This window comes from Propithecus coquereli, unplaced genomic scaffold, assembly GCF_000956105.1.
Source record: "Propithecus coquereli isolate 6110/MARCELLA unplaced genomic scaffold, Pcoq_1.0 Scaffold164, whole genome shotgun sequence".
Lineage (NCBI taxonomy): Eukaryota > Metazoa > Chordata > Mammalia > Primates > Indriidae > Propithecus > Propithecus coquereli.
The window spans coordinates 377,147-396,261 of NW_012140969.1; the positions used below are offsets into that span (position 1 = coordinate 377,147).

General features: G+C 52.5%; 1 protein-coding gene across 1 annotated transcript; it reads right to left on the minus strand.

The window, feature by feature from the left end:
• Nucleotides 1-1,269: 1,269 nt before the first annotated feature.
• On the minus strand, nucleotides 1,270-13,455 carry MARCH2 (membrane-associated ring finger (C3HC4) 2, E3 ubiquitin protein ligase). Its single transcript, XM_012641435.1, has 5 exons — nucleotides 13,307-13,455; nucleotides 9,027-9,254; nucleotides 4,573-4,768; nucleotides 3,561-3,770; nucleotides 1,270-1,891 (listed from the first exon to the last, which is right to left on the minus strand). The coding sequence occupies exons 2-5, from the start codon at nucleotides 9,200-9,202 to the stop codon at nucleotides 1,733-1,735; spliced, it is 741 nt and encodes a 246-aa protein (XP_012496889.1). The 5' UTR covers nucleotides 9,203-9,254; nucleotides 13,307-13,455; the 3' UTR covers nucleotides 1,270-1,732.
• Between the last annotated feature and the right edge of the window lie 5,660 nt (nucleotides 13,456-19,115).

Sequence of the window (19,115 nt, forward strand, 5' to 3'; positions counted from 1 at the left end):
ACTTTGTGCTTTCTTCTACTCTCACAGCCACATCGGCTTCACCTTGCCCTTCCAGTTGGGGCAGAAACTGTTTTTATTCCTCTGTGGGCAAGCTACATACCAAGCAGGGATTCATGCAGAAAACAGACCTTGAGCAAGTGACCCCACCACTCTGAGATTGCTCATCTGCAAATGTGGTTATTAAGAAACCCCAAGGGGCCAAGGCGGGTGGCTCACGACTGTAATCCTAGTACTCTGCGAGGCCGAGGCGGGAGGATCACTTGAGGTCAGGAGTTCAAGACCAGCCAGAGCAAGGGTGAGACCCTGTCTCTACTAAAAATAGAAAAATTAGCCGGGCGTAGTTGTATGTCCTGTAGTCCTAGCTACTAGTCCCGAGGCTGAGGCAGGAGGATTGTTTGAGCCCAGGAGTTCGAAACCAGGCTGGGCAACATAGGGAGACCCCCTCTCCAAAAAAAATTGTGTTTTAATTAGCCAGGCATGATGGCAGATGCCTGTAGCCCCAGCTACTCGGGAAGCAGGAAGACTGTTTGAGCCAAAGAGTTTGAGGTTACAGTGAGCTATGATCACATTCATGCACTCCCGCCAGGGTGACAGAGCAAGACCCTGTCTCTGAAAAAAAGAAATCCCTAGAACTCCCTTTTCAGAGCCACTGTGAGCATTAAAAGCAGGCAGATGCCAAAAGCTCTTAAATTTAAACAGCTCACCTCACAGAAAGCACTCAAGGAGTAGGTGTTGTCCTTAGCATGGCCACATTCTGAATCTCTCCTGAGTCCTCATGGGAGATGGGCCACGAAGCTCAGCACTGGGACAGGGCAGACCTGACCTGGAGTCACCCCAGCTCTGCTTCCTACAGCTGTGGGACCTTAGATAAAGCCTTCCCTACCCTGGGCTTCAGTCCAGGAAATACCATTCCTTCCCCCAAGAGGGGAGGGAACCCATGAAGGCTCAGAAGTGGGCCTCGCCCATAGTGACCCTTAATAAGTGTGGATACTGTCACCTGAACCCAGGAGTTTGAGGCTGCAGTGAGCTATGATTACGCCACTGCACTCCAGCCTGCGCGACACAGTTAGACTCTGTCTCCAAGAAAAGAAAAAAACATCATTTATTGTATAACCCTGCTACCCGCTCTTCACTTGAAAACTCACACTTTGCTTTGTCCTGTGGGCTTCAAAACAGATGCCTCAAAATGAGCTGAGTGGCGTTTGTTTTTTACCTCCACGTGGTCCCTCACTGTGAGGCCTTGGTTCAGAAATGTAACTGACAAGTCCCTTTTGTCCAGCAAGGGCTCCTTTTATTCAATCAGGGGTGGGTTTTTGAAACACAGTGCAACTTTATATAAAGTCGAGGGTGCCAGGAAAGCGAGCCTGCCAGGTGCGGAGAAGCGCAAGAAGCTTGCTGGAACCTTCCAGCCCAAAGGGTGCCCTGGACACACTGGCCACAGTTGCTGGCCCACAAGGTGCCAAATGGACCTCAGAATGAGATCAGAGCGCCTGTTCCATCCAAAGCAGCCCAGGACCACCCTGTCCATCTGTCCTTGTCGTGTACAACAGTGTGCAAAAAACCTGAAAATAGATTCACACACAGAATCACAGAACAGGTTCCATGTGGTGTCTCTTGGCCTAAGAAGCGCTCTGGCCGTGCAGGAAGGGTCGGGCAGTTTCCGTCCTTCCAAATGCCAGGGCATCGCCAGCTACCTCTGGCCTCTCTGCCGCAGGGCCCCACCAGCCTCTCTTCACACGGGCGTCTCCTCTGCCACCTTCTTCAGGAGTCCAGCTGCCAGTGGGGAGTGCTGGGGGCCCTCAGAAGCATCCACGTCCCGGATCTTCAAGCGCACCTTCTGGTTGGTCTTTCTCCACTCCGAGTACAGCTGGCAGTGGTAGCGGAAGGAAACCTGCAGGGGAGTCCTGTGGTGAGCAGGAAGGCCGAGAAGGTCTCCACCCCCAAGGAAGGCACACAGGCCCCCGTGGCACCTGCCTTGGTCCAAACCAGGGCTGGGCTTTGCTCCCAGAAGCAGAGCCGGCATGTGGGCATTCCTTGTACAAGCTGTGCACACACACACATCCACCCTCCTGGAGACACTCCCCACCAGCTTTCAGCATCCTGCAAAGGCAAGGCACCCTTCACCCCAGCACGGAGCTCCCTTTCTGCCCCTCAGGGGGAAGGGAGTGAAACAGCCTCTTGGGAGGGACGGAGTGTCAATCAGCTACACAACTGCCCAAATTTGGCAGTACCCAAGAAGCTCCTCTGTAGAAGCTATGATGATGCCGCTGCACTCTACCCTGGGCAACAGTGCAAGACCCTGTCCCCCATGGATAAATAAATGGTGATGCAACCAGAAAATGGAATTTCATTGGGTGCTAAAAAGACATGAGCTCTCAAGCCATGATGTGGAAGGCCAGGTGCAGTGGCTCATGCCTGTAACCCCAGCACTTTGGGAGGCCAAGGCGGGAGGATATCTTGAACCCAGAAGTTTGAGGCTGCAGTGAGCTCTGATGATGCCACTGTACTCTAGCCTGGGCGGCAGAGTGAGATCCGGTCCCCCCCAAAATAAATAAATAACACTAAATGTCAGTGGTTTATACCTTTCGACCAAGCAAGTTCCCAAGAAACCTTTGCACGGGCGCTGCCCAAAGCACTATTCATAACAGCAAAAAAAAACCAAAAAAAAAAACAAAAGACGGTTGTGGGGGAAGAAAAGCACACATTGGAAAGCATCCCAGCATCTGTCAAAAGGGATTGGTTAAATAAACACGGTACACCCATACAATGAATGCCTGCTGGGGGGCAGCCTTGTTGTTTTTCTTTTTTAAACGACACTAGCAAAATGAAAACAAGCAGACTGCAACGCGGTAGCTATGATTTCATCCTATTTATATTTTAAAATATATGCTAGCGGTGGGCGGAGCTCTTTCTCTTTAAGCAAAGGTTCTAATTTTATCCAGGAGTCTAGGACAACTCCCCCACCTCGGTCACTCTGTCTCTGTCTTTCCGGTCTCTTTCTTGTTCGGTCTTCGTGCCTTTTTTTTTTTTAGAAACAAGGTCTCACTCAGTTGCTCTGTTGCCCAGGCTGGAGTGCAGTAGCGTGATCACAGCTCATCTGCAGCCTTAAATTCCTGGCCTCAAGGGATCCTCCTGCCTTGGCCTCCTAAAATGCTGGGATTATAGGTGTGAGCCACTGCCCTCATCTGATTTCTTAATGTCTACCCATTCCCCGTCCATCTTGCTCTCTCACTCTTTGGCTCCTCGCCTCCCCCCCACCACCAGCCTTGGGGGTTCATGGATGGGAGGCGTGTCTTGCACTTGGGACTAGCAAGCAGGTGCACTTGGACCCTTAGAGCACAAAGCTCACACCTGGCTCGGGGCTTCTTTGGCCCTTTGTCACGCGTCGCATGTGGAGCTCCAGGAAACGCAGGGTGAGCTTGGGGGCTCCCTCCCACCCGGGGCCAAAGGCAGAGGCAGCCAGCCAGGGACCCCCCCGCAGCCCACCCCCCACCGCCATCACTGAGCTGCTCCGGGTGGGAGAGCCCCAGACGTCTGCCCCGCGGCTGGCGGCCACTCACCAGCGTCCAGAGGACGTAGATGGTGAAGAGGGCGATGGTGAGAGCAATGAGCCCCACGGCCTCGAGCCGGCTGTGCAGCCGCAGGTGATCCTGGGCCCCGCGCAGGCACAGCCAGCCCGAGATGGCGGCCAGCGGTGTGATGAACAGGAAGCACACCATGTCGCAGCACAGCGTCCGCTTCTCCGTCCTGGGCCCTGGGTCCTTCAGCCACTGCAGGGGGAGCCGATGGGGGAAGGGGCTGCTGAGGGCTTGGGGACCCCCAGGCTCCGTCCTTCCCTTCTTTCAAACACTTACTGAGCCTACAGGAAGCCAAGCCTTGCCAGGCGCTGGGCACTTTTGCACTCATGTTACAGATGGGGAAACTGAGGCACAGAGGGGGTCAACTCACTGGTGCAAACTCACACAGCCAGTAGTCTGCAAAGCCAGGGTCGGACGGAACCCAGGAAGTCTTGCTCCAGGGCCTGAGCACCCTTGGCCCATATCCTGCCATGCTCGGCCTCCCCCGGACAATGGGCAAAGAGAAATGGGCTTCGCTCCTGAAATCCTGGGGCTCGGGACCCACAGGGTCCCAGCCCTCCCATGCTAGCCGGGGAGGTATGACGTGGTGTTGCCCCATATGTGCCACACTCTCTGCAACACGTTCCCATCATAGCACCACTGCTCCCAGCAACCACTGCTTCGTTGGTTTACTGGACTTGAATCTCCGTGAGCACCAGCCTTACGTGCCTTGTTGGTGGTTGGGTCCCCAGCGTATAGCAGAGTGCTGGGTGCCCTGGAGGTGCTCAGTAAATATTTGCTCATGAAAGAGTAAATCCAAACAGCACGGGGGTACTGGGTTTGGCAGGTCTACAACCTCAGGCGTGGTCCCCCACCCCCATCAGCAGAATCTACCTGGGGAGGGGTGTAGGGAGGTCCCTGGCCCACCAGCATCCCCTAGGGTAGCTCCTGCCTCCGACCTCCATGCCTGCCTTCTTCCCCTCTGCCCACCCCCCTCTCAGGCTCCCAAGGGTACCTCTGTGAGGGGCCGCGGCCGCTTCTCCACCGCAAACTCCGTGTGGCACAGCTCACAGTAGCTGGTGTTGGACGAGGACAGCCATCTCTCCAGACAGCTCTTGTGCACGGCTCCCAGCGTGCCGGTACAGCCACATGGAGACAGCAAACTCTCCCCGTTTGCTCCCTCATGGCAGATCCGGCAGAAGGGACCATCACTGGACACAGAGAGAGGATCCGTTAGCAATGATTGGGCTTCCTGCCTGCATCTCCTTCACTACCTGCTAGATCACGAGCTCACTGTTGTCTCCATACTGCCACTTGGCGAACTTCTACTCATCCTTCAATGCCCAGCTCCAAATGTCCTCTCCTTTGGGAAGCTTTCTAGACTCCTACAGGTAGAGGGATATGCTCCCTTCCCAGGACTCCTGTGGCACCTTTTTAAGCCCACAGCAAGCATCTCTTGTACCTGCCTACCCAGTGTCCTCTCCCTGCCCTGCAACACCACCCTGATTGTCCTGGGCAACTACCCTACTCTCAACTCTTGGTCCTCAAAGACCAGAGCAGAGCTGACAACACCCCTGCTGACCTCAGGCCTGACCAATCAGGACATCACACACCCCTGGTCACGGGGACGGACTCAGGGAAGGGCTTGTGTGATGCAATCAGAGCCACCAGGAACCAATTCCTGAAATTCCTTTTTTTCTTCCCCTAAACTCCAGAACCATCAGCAGCAAGGCTGACTTAAGCCTGGAGCTGCTGGCAGCTGCCTGGTCTCTGCGCAGAGTTCATGAATGATGCCAACACAGAGGAAAGCAAAGGCATGAGACAGGGAAAGGTGGACATCATCGGAGCCCCTGGATCTAGCCACACCTGAAGGCCACACTGCCTGAGAATCCTATGCATCCAGACAGAAGTGCTCACCTGCTGCTCTGCTCTTGTGAGAGGGAAACAGACATAAAAAGCAGCCGCAGAAAGCTGCCTCGGGAAAGTCTCCAGTCCCCAGGGATGCTGCGTCCTTCCTGGGGTGGCCCAGGAGGCGGGGGGTGTGGCCTTGGCGGGCCGGAGCATGAGTCATTGTTTCCCAAACATTTCTGCCCAGAACGCAGACATCGGAGCACAGAGAAGAGCTATTTTCCAGATAACACCGTTTCCCCTCGGAAATGACTGTCTTCTACCCTCTTCTCAGACTCTCCTGCTGTGGGGTAAGGCGTGGCTGCTTTAGAAGAGCCTGCTTTCGGGGCTGCCTGGTGCCTGGGCTCCTATCTTCTCCCACAGTGGCCAAAGGGCATGCACGCCCTGGTCCCACCGTTCTCTCCCCACCACACACACACACACACACACACACACACACACACACACACACACCCATGCAGGCATGCGCATGCACCCCCATGAAGGCATGCGCATGAGCTCGCAAAAAAAAAAAAAAGTTAACACAAACAAAATTGCTCCGGAAACCAGCTCTGTGACAAGAAGTGTCAAGAACCTTCAGGAAGAGCCATGTCATTTTGTTCTGGGAAACCCTGGAAAACTTGCGAAGAGCAAATTCAGAGGAAAGAAAAAAAAAACAACCAAAGCTTAATATTTATTGAGCATTTACTACACACTAGGCACTATTCTAAGAGCAACATCTGGATTCATTTATCTCATTGTCACAATGAGCTTAAGAGGAAGATGCTATTTTTTTTGTTTTTAAAGACAGAGTGTTGCTCTGTTGCCCGGGCTAGAGTGCCGTGTCATCATCGTAGCTCACAGTAACCTCAAACTCCTGGGCTCAAGTGATCCTCCTGCCTCAGCCTCCCAGAGTACTAGAATTATAGCCATGAGCCACCGCACCTGACCCTTTTTTATTTGTTTGTTTTTAAGGGACGGGATCTTGCTCTGTCACCCAGGCTGGAGTGCAGGAGTGTGATCAAGATCCCGCCTGTACAAAAAAATAAATAAATTAGCTGGGCATGGTGGTGCACACCAGTAGTCCCAACTATTCAGGAGGCTGAGGCGGGAGGATCGCTTGAGTCCAGGAGTTTGAGGCTGCAGTGAGCTATGATGATGCCACTGCACTCCGGCCTGGGTGACAGAGCAAGACCCTGTCTCTTCAAAAACAAAAAGGGGTGGGGATGGACAAGGGCTGGGGATGTAGACATATTCGAGGCAGCTTTGAAAAGGGCTCAGCTCACTCACAGCCTGGTGGGCAGAGAGCCCAAGACCCTGAGTCCTAGGCTTTGTAGACTGTTCTGGACCCTGGAGACATTTCCTGGGCCTTCTTCTTTGACCTCTGTAGATTTCAGAGTCCAGAAGGCTCCGCCCCACCTAGTCTCTGCCAAGGTCTCTGCCATGTGCCCGCAGGAATCAGGGTCTGCTTGGAAGCAAATGGAAGACTTGATTTCTATGGTCTTGGAACCAACCAAGGCACTGGATGTGACATCTTTAAGTCCTATGCTGCTCTCCAATGTCGGACGCTAAGAAGAGGAGTTACAGGGTCAGCAGGGGACTCTGCTGACCTGCTGTGTGTGGCCTCTGCCAAGCCCAGCTCCTCTCAGAGGTGGGAGGAGGCAAGATCCCCATTTACTTCTTGAGAGAATGGTGGGAGGCTGGAAGGAAGGCCACATCCCTGGGCCTCTAGCCTGGGAAGGTTTGGATTGAGATGTGTTCAAAGGCAGAGGGGAGAAGGGGAAATGAGACCCTCAGTGGCTGAGCTGCCGGCTGGGGAAGAAGCTGCCGGCAAAGGGGCCAAGGAGCAGATCCGGGGGCCCCTGTGGCCGCAGGGTGCCAGGCAGTCCTGACCACCAGCCATGCCTTCACTGGGCCAAACCTAAGAAAGGGTCCCTGAGAAGCAGCACGCAGTGGCCAAGACAGGAGAGGGGACATCCAGGATCGCAGAGGGGCCGCTCTTGCTGCCTGCCGCATGCCTGTGGGCTCTGTGGGCTGGTGGGACCAAAGGAACTTCCCTCTCCTGAGCTGGAGTCCTGGGTTCAAGCCTTAGGTGTGCGCAGTAACAGGTGGGTGTCCACCTCCCTTGGGGCCTGGGTTTCCCCAGATGTAAAAGGGGAGGGTGGAGCAAGGTGGGGTCACGTAGGGAGACCCCAGCTACAGCCAGCCTCCTCCGCTAGGCCCACCAAGGTTCCCCTCACTCGGGGCCTGGCTCGACCAACACGGACTCGTTTCTTGCCCTCTGTCTAAGGAGATGGAAACGTACAAACCAAATGCCTGAGAAGACGTCACAAGGAGAATATCCCATCGGATCTGGGCTCAGGCAAGGCTTGCTGGAGGAAGTGACAGCAGGCAAAGACTTAGAGAGCAAGTTCAAAGTGCCTCAAGGCTTCCGTCGGCTTATTTTTATTTCTGAATAAAAAACTTTATCAATTGATTCTGACGCTTGCTCCAACACGGATGAACCTTGAGGACGTCATGCTCAGTAAAATACGCCAGTCACAGAAGGACAAATCCTGTGTGACTCCACTCACAGGAGGTCCCTGGAGGCGTCAGATCCACAGAGATAGGAAGTAGGACGGTGGGTGCCAGGGGCTGGGGAGGGGGTGGGGAGTGAGTGTTTCATGGGGACAGAGCTTCAGTGTGGGAAGACGAGAAAGTTCTGGAGATGGAGGGTGCCGATGGTTGCACAACAGTGTAAATGTGCTTAATGCCACTGAACTGTGCCCTCAGTGATTAACACGGTAAATATTTTATATATTTTTTTCCCAATTTTTAACATTTGGGGGAAAAAAGCTTATGAATTAAATCGTACCATATAAACTTAACGACAATTCGTAAAACTTGAAAAACTGAAAAGAGAAAGAAATCATTTAGGATCCGATCCCCCTAGCCAACCTGGTGGCTATTTTAAATCCAAGTGAGTTAAAATGGATTTCAACGTGGGAGAAGTTTCCTTAAAGACTCTTTCCCTGGGAACTGATAAAAAGTTGGAGAAGCAGACAGATTCGGCACACAGATGGATCTAGAAGGCCAACACGGAGTTTTAAATAGATCTATTGAAGGTTTACTGGGTGTTGAACCAATGCCCTTGCAGACACTTCATGGGGACGATGGCATTGTCTTCTCGGAACAACTAATGAGGAAGGTTGTCCCTTCAGAGACTATGGCGGTGAAGTGACTTGGCCCAGGTCACTCTGGGAGAGAGACAGGCGTCTACTCAGGATGTGAGCCCAGGAGCTAGCTGTCTACAGCCGGCACGCCTAACCACTCCCTACCCTGTCTCCCCAAAGCGTGAGTTACTTGCCAACATCTGACCTTCAGATTTTATGAAATAATCTGGAATTTTGGCTTTTCCTAGAGAATCAGACCTGGCCAGCCTGGGCCTCTGTTTCCACATGGTGATTACTGTTTGGGCCCCTTTCTCTGGCAGGGTCACGCACCTGGCCTCCCGAGATGGTTGGATTTCTGACCCCAGGCTGGGAGGCCCAGAGAGAAGAGGCTGTGAAGGCCAGGTGACCCGCCCGGCCACCACTCACTCACCTCGGCGTGTCCAAGGCCCGGATGACGGTGGAGAGGAGCCGGCCATCCCTCGAAGTCACCTGTGCCACATACTGGGGTGGCCCGAGGCCCGTGGCCTCCACGACCTTGGAGAAGGCGGGGCTGCCAGAGCAGTCGCACAGGGAGCCAGGCAGGTGGCAGCAGTCACCCGTCGTCATGGCCACAGGGAACCTCGTGTCATCAGGGCCCAAGGCCCATGGTTCCAGGAGCCTGGGGAGAGGCCAGCAGGGAGGTTAATGAGCCCAACAGACCGGGGCTCGAGTCCCCTCTTGTCAAGGCTCTAGGGACCACAGGCAAGGACTTGTCTCTCTGAGCCTCAGTTTCCTCAATCTGTAACAGGGGCCTTTGTGGGGGCCAGAGAGGATTCAATGAGGTGACACATACAACTCAGCCCAGGCCTGCCGCACAGTGAGTGCCTGGGTTATATTACATCTCACTCTCCTAAGAAAAGCTAAGCCTGCTCCTGCCATCAAAGGCCACCTTCCAGTCAGTGTCACCAATGCCCCCTCTCCAGATACGGTAACAGCACCTGACAGTTATTGAGCACCTCCTGCGTGCCAGGCCCCATGCTTGGTGTTTTCCGGGGCCAGAACCTGTCCCATGCCCACCATCCATGTACAGACTTGGCCTCCGAGGATTCAATCCTGGCAGGGGCTGGGCCTGGGGCACACGACTCTGCCTCTGAGTGGAGCAGAGCAGAGCTGGAAACTTGGTCCTACGGACCAGAATGGTGAGTCACCTGGACCCTCCTGGTTCATGGCCTTTTGCAGGACTGTGCACTCCTTGGTCGCTCAGGCCATCCAGGAAGTGGCAGATGGCTGGGGAGGACGGTGGCAGCCTCCGTCCCCACCACCGGACCAGCTACTCTGAGCCACACCTCTGTGCCTGAGGGGAGGCTATGGGAGACGGTGGGAGCCTAAGCCAGCAGTTCCAAAGTCTGCTCTGGGAGATGACGGGAGGATCCTGCCCTCTGCTCTGGGGTCTGACCAGCAAAAAGAAACTCCAGGCAGCCTCCTCCTCCGTCCCTGTGCCAGCCAATGAGGTTTGAAGAATAGCCCACACATCCCGATGTGTGTTCCCCTCTGAGAATTTCATGAAAGTAACAGAGGCCTCTCTAGAGACCTCCTTAAAGCCAACACAGGTGCCCCAGAGCCAAAGATCTCTGTCACCAACTTGTCCAACCCCTGGGCCTTTGTCTCCAGGAGCGAGAGTCCAAAGCTCCGGCAGCGGCAGGCCCTATAGCGTTGAGAAACTCCGAGTGAGGGAAGCAGACAGGTGCTCACTAACGTATCCCCCAAGACAGCTTTTACCAATTCCTGCCAGGCAAAATCCGAGCCCCAAAGCAGGGAGGAGCAGTGTACGTTATTATCATTGTTTTTAGAGACAGGGTCTCGCTCTGTTGCCCAGCTGGAGTGCAGGGGCACAATCGCAGCTCACTGCAGCCTCCAACCCCTGGGCTCAAGCGACCCTCCTACTTCAGCCTCCCAAATAGCTGGGACAACAGGCAAGCGCCACCAAGCCCAGCTAATTTTTTAAGTTTTTATTTTATAGAGACGGGGTCTTGCTATGTTGCCCAGGCTGTTCTTGAACTCCTTGCCTCAAGTGATCCTCCCACTTCAGCTTCCCAAAGTGCTGGGATTATAGGCATGAGCCACGGCACACAGCCCTGTAGGTTATTGACTAAGTTTTGCGCCAGGACACTCTGCCAATGGATCAACAGCTCTCTGGACAACTCAGCCGAAAGCCCTCCTGGCCCGATATGGCCTTCTGAGCCCCCACGGCAGGGCCTCTGTGGGGCCAGATAAGCAAGTATCAGCCAAAGGCAGGAAGAGACTGGGAGGAAGGCTGCAGGCCTGAGATAACAGCCCCAGGACAGTGGCCAGGGCTGCCGTGTCTTACATGCTGCTGTCCCTCCTGTGCACCTGCCAGCAGGACCTCCAGCACAGAGGTCAGAGGGGAAGCCACTGGGAGGTTGCCCTCCAAGGGAGCATAGGCACAGAGGAGTCCGTTCCTCCTGCCCCTCTGAGGATCGGTCTTAACACTCCTGCAAAAGTTGTGCATTACAAGAACGATCACAGCTCCTATATATTATGTTCTATCATTTCTTTTACTATCAGAAGGGAAAAAAAACCCCAGTGGTGAATCTGCTAATGCACGGTCTGCAAATGGCCAAATAAGAATTGCAGTTCCTGTTTATTAAGGACTGGGTACTGCACCAAGCAATCTGCATATGTGTTAATCATCTCACTGAGCTCTAAACAGTCGTTGTAAGTGTCCCCTTCAAAGGTCACCTTCCAGGAGGAGCCTTCCCTAGCCAGGCTGGCTGAAGTGACACTGGGGTCCACATTACTCCTCTCACGGCATGGGCCCATCTCCGAAATGCTCTACAACGCATATTCATCTACTTATTTAACCATGCATGTCATCCCGCTCTGCAGCGAACTCTGTAAAAGGCAGGGCCCTGTGAGATTGCTCCCCCCGTCCCCAGCACCTGTGTCTGGCTCAGAGTTGCTGCATCCATTGCTGCTGCATTCGTTGCTGCCGCGTTTGTTGTCGCTGCAGTCATTTCTCAGTCCCCACTCCGTGTCAGAACAGAGTGGGAGAGCCACATCTTTTGGCTCTCAGACCCTGGGCTGCCAGCCCCCGTGGCGGGAATCGGAGATGCTTAGAGGATGGAGAGGTTCGTGTAAACCACCCAGGTCTGGGTTTGGAAGAGGCCATACTCAGGGCTGGGCACAAGGAGACAGTGGCTGCAGGTTGGACTCAGCTCTGGGGCTGCTGGAATGGGGGAGCGAGCCAGTGCCTTGGGCAAACTTGGCCCAGTGCCCAGGAGACGGATTGCATAGAGTCTTCACAACCAACCAACAATTACCCCCATACGATAGATGAAAAAGCTGAAGCTCAGAGAGGGGCACCTACTTGCCCAAGGTCACACAGCTACAAAGGGACAGTGCCATGATTTGAACTTAAGACAGTCCAGTGAGTGGATCTGGGTCTTTAAGTGCTGGCTCTGCCACCGTCACTGTGTGTCCTGATTCAAGTCACTTTGCTTCTCTCAGCCCCATCCCTCTCCTTTGTCAAACATGCTGATGGAGCAGGTGGGCTGAGTCTACTGAGGGTACTCTGGAGAAGGAGCCTCCAGGCTTAATTCCTCCAGCAAAGCTCACCTTTAGCTAGGTTTGGGGTGGTACTGAGGCACCCCAATCTTTTCCATGCCTTCCCAGCCTCCAGCCTCCTTTTCCTGAGAATAGGAAACTGAGGGAAGAGGATTCAGAGGGCCCTAACTCCCTACAGTGTGATCTTGAGCAGCTGCTTCACTCTCTGAGCCTCAGTTTCCTCATGCGTAAAATGGGCATCATAATGATACCCTGTTCATGCGTCAGTAAATATTAAAAAGTCAATAAATATTCGCTCTTGTTATGATTACCTTTATCAGCTTACAGAGCTGTTCGGAAGGTTTGACCAGAGGACACACAGCACCTGGCACACAGTAAGTGCTAAATAAATGCCCACTGTTATTATGGTTTAGGATAAATATGGAGTCTGGCAAACGCATTCACTCTTCTTGACTCACCCAGAGAGGCCCCTGTGTGTCCTCCAGTACTTGATGGCTCTGCATCAGAAACCAGGTTCCAATCCCATCTCTGCTCCTTGTCTGCTCTGTGGCCCTGGGCAAGAGACTTAACCTCTCTGAGCCTTGACTTCCTCATCTGCATAAACAAGGAACATTTTTTCTACAACTTCCACCTAGTTAGTAGGGTTCCTAGAGGGCTGAATGAGCTAATCCTATCAAGGCTGACTACCCTGTTTCGAGCACCCACACAGCACACAGCATCCTGTTGGAGCATCTTTGTGCACAGTGCCTGACTTGTTATAATATTTACTATTTTCCAGGCAGAGCCCCCTGAGAGAAGGAGGTTGGGGAAGGACACTTATTGACGGACTACTGTGTGCAGGGCGCTTTTCCTCATCAGCCAGCCACCTCCTGAAATCCTCCCAGCAGCCGCATCCGGTTGGCAATGGGATGACCCAGTTTCACAGAAGGGGAAACCGAGGCTCGGAGAGGCGCCTACTGTGTGCTGGGCTCCAGATACCTCCCACCGGCCTCGAGACGGGAATTGCGGTCCCTGAGTCTCGGGGAAGGCTGCGGCCAAGAGTTCGAGCCCCGCTGTCACGCCCGGGGGGGCCAAGCTCGGGCCTGGAACCCGAGGTCAGCCCCGCAGACCGGCGTCCTCCGGCTCTACCTGTCGGCCTGTGCCTACCTGATCCGCGGCCGGGCCGGGCGGCCGCGCAGGCCCCTCGGTTCGCCCCGGCCCGGGTCCCGGCCCGGCCCGGCCCGTCAGCTCTGCTAGCTCCGCTTCAGCCGGCACCTGCGTCCGGGCACCGCCCGCCGAACCGACAGCGCCGCGGACCAATGGCTAACGCCTCTCTCCCGCATTGGCCAATCACCACTCATGTCCCGCCCCTGGAGGCGGGGCCGGAGGCGACGGGGACGACCTAGGTCGCACAGGCCCCGGGACGCCGCAGCTGTTAGCTCCGCCCCTGCCGCGTCCTGGCTCCGCCCCCAGCACCGGCCCCGCCTCAGCCCAGGGCGCGCGCGGAGCTGGCTGCGCCCCCTGCAGGCCGCCCGAGTGCTTTTTAATAATTAAAACCGTTGCAGAATTCAACTTGACACCAGGCAAAAAACGATTTGTATCTGTTCTTCACCTCCCGTACGCTTCTCATCGATCCTGGGGGAGGGAGACACCGTATGATCACATTGCACACAGGAGAGAAGCCTACAGGGGTTAGGGAGCCGTGCAGGTGACTAAAGCCAATATCATTGATTCATCATTCATTCATTCATGCAGTAGATCCATTCAACGGATGTAGTAAACATCAGTAGGGAGGGCCTGTTATGAACCAGGCGCTGTCCTAGGCGCTGGGGACACCACGCTGGGTGAGATAAAAATTGCTGCCTTTGTGGGTCTCTAGGGAGTGAAACAGAATTAGTAATAAAATTTTTAAAACATTAAAACCAGAACATTTGTTGCATCGTTGAAATTCTTTTTTTTCACCAAATGCCTGAATGAAATTCTTAATCAATTATTAATTACAAATGTGATACAATGCAGGAATTGGCGGGCACGGTGGCTCACGCCTGTAATCCTAGCACTCTGGGGAGGCTTAGGCAGGAGGATCACTTGAGGGCAGGAGGATCACTTGAGGTCAGGAGTTTGAGACCAGCCTGAGCAAGAGCGAGACCCCGTCTCTACTAAAAATAGAAAAAAATAGCCAGGCGAGGTGGTGTGCGCCTGCAGTCCCAGCTACTCAGGAGACTGAGGCAGGAGGATCTCTTGAGCCCAGGAGTTTGAGGTTGCTGTGAGCTAGGCTGACGCCACAGCACTCGCCCCGACAACAGAGTGAGACTCTGTTTCAAAAAAAAAAAAGCAGGAAGTAAGGATAAGGAGAGCGTATCACGTTATAAGAACATGGAATAATTTGGGAAGTCCGAAAATATTTCCTTGAAGAAGGAGCAATTGAGCTCCTTGAAAGGTTACTTACCTAGGAGAAAAGAGGAGAAAAGGATCCTAGGCAGAGAGTTCTGGAACACACAAAGACCCTGAGACAGGATGGAGAATTACCCAGTACTCTCTTCAGCTTCTGCCCTGCATTTATTGAATATATAGGTCTGCTCAACTACCTCAGTTAAATTCTGTTATATTGTCGTAGCCTATGTTTTTTTTATAATGGAAAAATAAATCATAACACTTTTTAGAAGATTACTTACAGAGGGAAGGAGTAGGAGGGAGGGGACAAAGGATGGAAGCTAGGCTTTTAAAAATATATCTTGTTTTATATATTTGACTTGCCATCCATGTAAATATTTTATATGCAGTCATCCCTTGGTATCCATGAGAGATTGGTTCCAGGACCTCTCTCAGATACCAAAATCCACGGATGCTCAAGTCTCTGATATAAAATGGTGTAGTAGTTGCATATAATCTATGTATATCCTCATCTTCCTGTATACTTTGTTTTTTCCTTTTTTTTTTTTTTAAGAGACAGAGTCTCACTTCATTGCCGAGACTCGAGTGCAGAGGCCCCATCATAGCTCACTGTAGCCTCGAACTCCTGGGCTCAAGCGATCCTCCTGCCTCAGCCTCCCAAGTAGCTGGGACTACAGGCACGCACCCCTACGCCCCACTAATTTGTAATTTTTTGTAGAGATGGGGGTCTCTCTCTGGTGCCCAGGCTGGTCTGGAACTCCTGGCCTCAAGCAATCCTCCTGCCTTGGGAGGAAATATATATAAAAAATATGTATTTCCTAAGTATAAGCACACTTTTCCACATAATCACAGTATAACTTTCAAAATCAGGAAATGAATACGGATCCACTATTACCACATCACTCCCAGAGCCCAGAGTTTCCAAAAATTCCATCCCAGGATCAAGTGTTGTATTTTGCTGTTGTGACTCTAATTTAGTCTCTTTCGTATTTGGAACATTTCCTCAATCTTTCCTTGTCTTCATGACCTTGATACTTTTGAAAATGACAGGCTAGTCACTTTGTAGAAAGTCATTCCATTCGGAGTTGTCTAGTATTTCCTTATGATTAAACATTTGCAGCAGGAATCGTAGAAGTGATATTGTATTCTCAGGATGCATACAATGTCGATTTCATCCTCTGTTGATTATGCTAACTTGTTCGAAATAGTGTCTGCCACTTTCTTCAGCATGGATTAGTATGTTGCACTTATTAATAAGTGCTTATGGGAAGATACTTTGAAACTAATTACATATCCTGTTCCTCAACAAATTTAACATCCACCAATTTAATATCCCTTGAAGATTCTTGCCTGAATCAATTATTATTTTGCTGGCTGCTAAATGATGATTTTCTAATTCCATCTTGGAGCACTTCCTTACTAACTTGCTCACCAAGATGTTCTGGGCTGACTCGTCTTGTATTTTCCTTGCCCCAGTCCTGGGATCAACCATTTCTCCAAGGAGCCCTGGTTTCTTTTAGTGGAAAATGATATTTAGAAACCAAGATCTGGGGCCAGGCATGGTGGCTCACGCGTGTAATCCTAGCTCTCTGGGAGGCTGAGGCGGGCAGATTGTTTGAGCTCAGGAGTTCGAAACCAGCCTGAGCAAGAGCGAGACCCCATCTCTACTAAAATTAGAAAGAAATTAATTGGACAACTAAAAATATATAGAAAAAATTAGCCGGGCGTGGTGGCGCATGCCTGTAGTCCCAGCTACTCGGGAGGCTGAGGCAGGAGGATCACTTGAGCCCAGGAATCTGAGGTTGCTGTGAGCTAGGATGATGCCACGGCACTCTAGCCCGGGAAACACAGTGAGACTCTGTCTCAAAAAAAAAAAACAAAAAAAAAAAAAACCAAGATCTGGATGCCTGGTGTACTCATTGCTACCCTGATATCAGTAATTCTGGCTTTCTCATTGTAATACACATGCATGGATATACCCATATAAGACATTCACATATCTGTCTATAAAACCATGAGTAAACACCAGTACCTCTAAACATGCCCTGCCTGTTATGTGAATTTTCTCTCAAATTAAAAAAAAAAAGAAAAAAAGCATGACACCATCAGAATGCCATCAGCAAAATTCAGATTGTGAAACTACTATATAAAGGATGCATTGCTTTAAAAAAATTTCTCCATATTTGTATGTTTAGATTTTTCCATAATAAAACAGTTAAAAATTTTTTGGTATACTTCTTCCCAGTCTTTTATATGGGTATTTTATCCATGTCTTAGAGCTTTCTGGTTCAGAGAAGGTGCTCAATAAATACGGGGAGAGGCCTCATAAGTTGGAACAGCTCTGGGTTGGAAATCTGCTTGTAATTTACTAATTGTCAGACCTTCCTTGGGTGAGTCAAATTTCTGCCCTCAGTCTATAAAATGGGGCTGGTATATTATGTCCACCTCCTAGGGTTGTTGCAAATACCAGCTAATCATGTGTCAAAGATTTAACATGTTTCCTAAAAAAAAGTAAACGTAGAATTGCCATATGAACCAGCAGTTCCACTTCTGGATATGTACCCAAAAGAATTGAAAGCAGGGACTCAGACAGATATTTGTACACTGCTGTTCGTAGTGGCATGATTCATGGTAGCCAAAAGGTGGAAGCAACCCAGGATAAATGTAATGTGGTGTGTTTCTGCAAGGGAAACTGATTCAGCCTTAAAAAGGAAGGAAATACAAACCGGGTGCGGTGGCTCACGCCTGTAATCCCAGGGCTTTGGGAGGCTGAGGTGGGAGGATCTCTTGAGGCCAGGAGTTCGAGACCAGCCTGGGCAACACAGCAAGACCCTGACTTTACAAAAAATTCAAAAATTAGCTAGGCATAGTGGTGCACATTCCTGTAGTCCCAGCTACTTGGGAGGCTGAGGTAGGAGGATTGCTTGAGCCTGGGAGTTCGAGGCTGCAGTGAGCTATGATAGCATCACGGCACTCCAGCCTGGGTAACAGAGCAAGACCCTGTCTCACAAAAAAAAAAAGAAAATTATTCTGACATATGCTATGACATGGATGAAACTTGAGGACATGCTCAGCGAAATAAGCCAGTTACAAAAGGACAAATCCTGTGTGACTCCACTCACAGGAGGTCCCTAGAGTCGTCAGATCCACAGAGACAGAAAGTAGAATGGTGGGTGCCAGGGGCTGGGGAGGGGAGCCAGTGTTTCATGGGGACAGAGTTCCAGTTAGGGAAGATGAGAAAGTTCTGGAGACGGAGGATGGCGATGGTTGTACACTGCGAATGTGCTTAATGCCATAGAACTGTGCACTTAGGAATGGTTAAAATGGTCCATTTTATGTTATGTATATGTCACCATAATCATGAAAGACTAAGAACAGAGGCTGGCACAGAGTGAGCACAACGTGCTTATTAAATCACTGAAATTGGAGTAATTAAAATAGCATCACTGCCCTGTGACTCCTAAGGGGACAGACAGCATGTTAGTCTCTGCCCCCGGCCTTGGCAAACAGAGGCAGCTCCAGAAGTATTTGATCTTTTGACTGCTCGAAACTCTTTGGGGTGCCTCATTGCTTCCCCAGGCTTCTCTGAAGCTTCTGTCCACCACACAGAGCACCCCGGATCTGTGGGAAGCGGCCCTGGAGCGTGGGGTGCCCTGGAGTGTGGGGCGCCTGGCTGTTCCCCACGCTGCCATCATTAGCCTTGGCCCTCACACACCCCGGCTCCCTCCAACTCCGGTCTCAGCAGCCCCTGGGCTCAGAGCTCCTCTGGAGTGGCTGTGTCTGGCAGTGCCTGTCCCTCCAGGCAGGGAACCAGAGCCCAGGATCAGGAGGGAGCCAGCCCGTCTCCAGCGGGCCTCCAGGTATCCAAGGCATTAAGTGGCCTCTTCAGCCAGAGGCTGGAGCTTCCCGGACAGCGGCTGGTTGCACCCACCGGGTCAGGAGGTCACCTGGGGCAAGGTGGAGGGCCTCGCCTCCTCACCAGTCCAGCCCTGCGCACATGGGGAAGCTGGACACCGGGAAGGGCAGAGGAACCCCAGGCCACCTACTTTGCCCCTGTCACGGGCATTTCCCCCACTGGGCCTGCCTCTAGTGACAGTCTAGGGCTGGCATCCTCTGGGCAAGGCCCCCTTGCTAGGATCCCAGGGGAGCAGGTGGCCTTAAGCAGGGGTCAGAGGTGAGGTGTGGTGAGCACAGCGCACTGCCCCCATCTCCACCAGGGGGCGCCCTCGGGTGGCAGGGCTGCTGGTCCCAAGGCCAAGGAGTTGAAGGTCAAGGATACCCTCTCGGGCCACACCCCGAGGTGTCCCTCCCTCCCTACAACTCCACCCGACCCCACCCTCACCTGGTCCCAGGAACCCGGTGGCCCTGTGGTGACACATGGAAAGCCTGCTGGGTCAGCTCAGGGGGCCTCCCTGTTGCCCTGGGCAGGTGCTGGAGCCCAAAGCCACTCAGGGCTCCAGCCTGGCACTGGGCGGGTAGGGGAGGTGGGGGGGGGGACCGGCCTGCACTGGGGAACATGCATGGAGGGGCCTCGGTTCAGGAGTAGCTGCCTGGCGGAGAGAAAGAAGACAGAGGCGCAGTG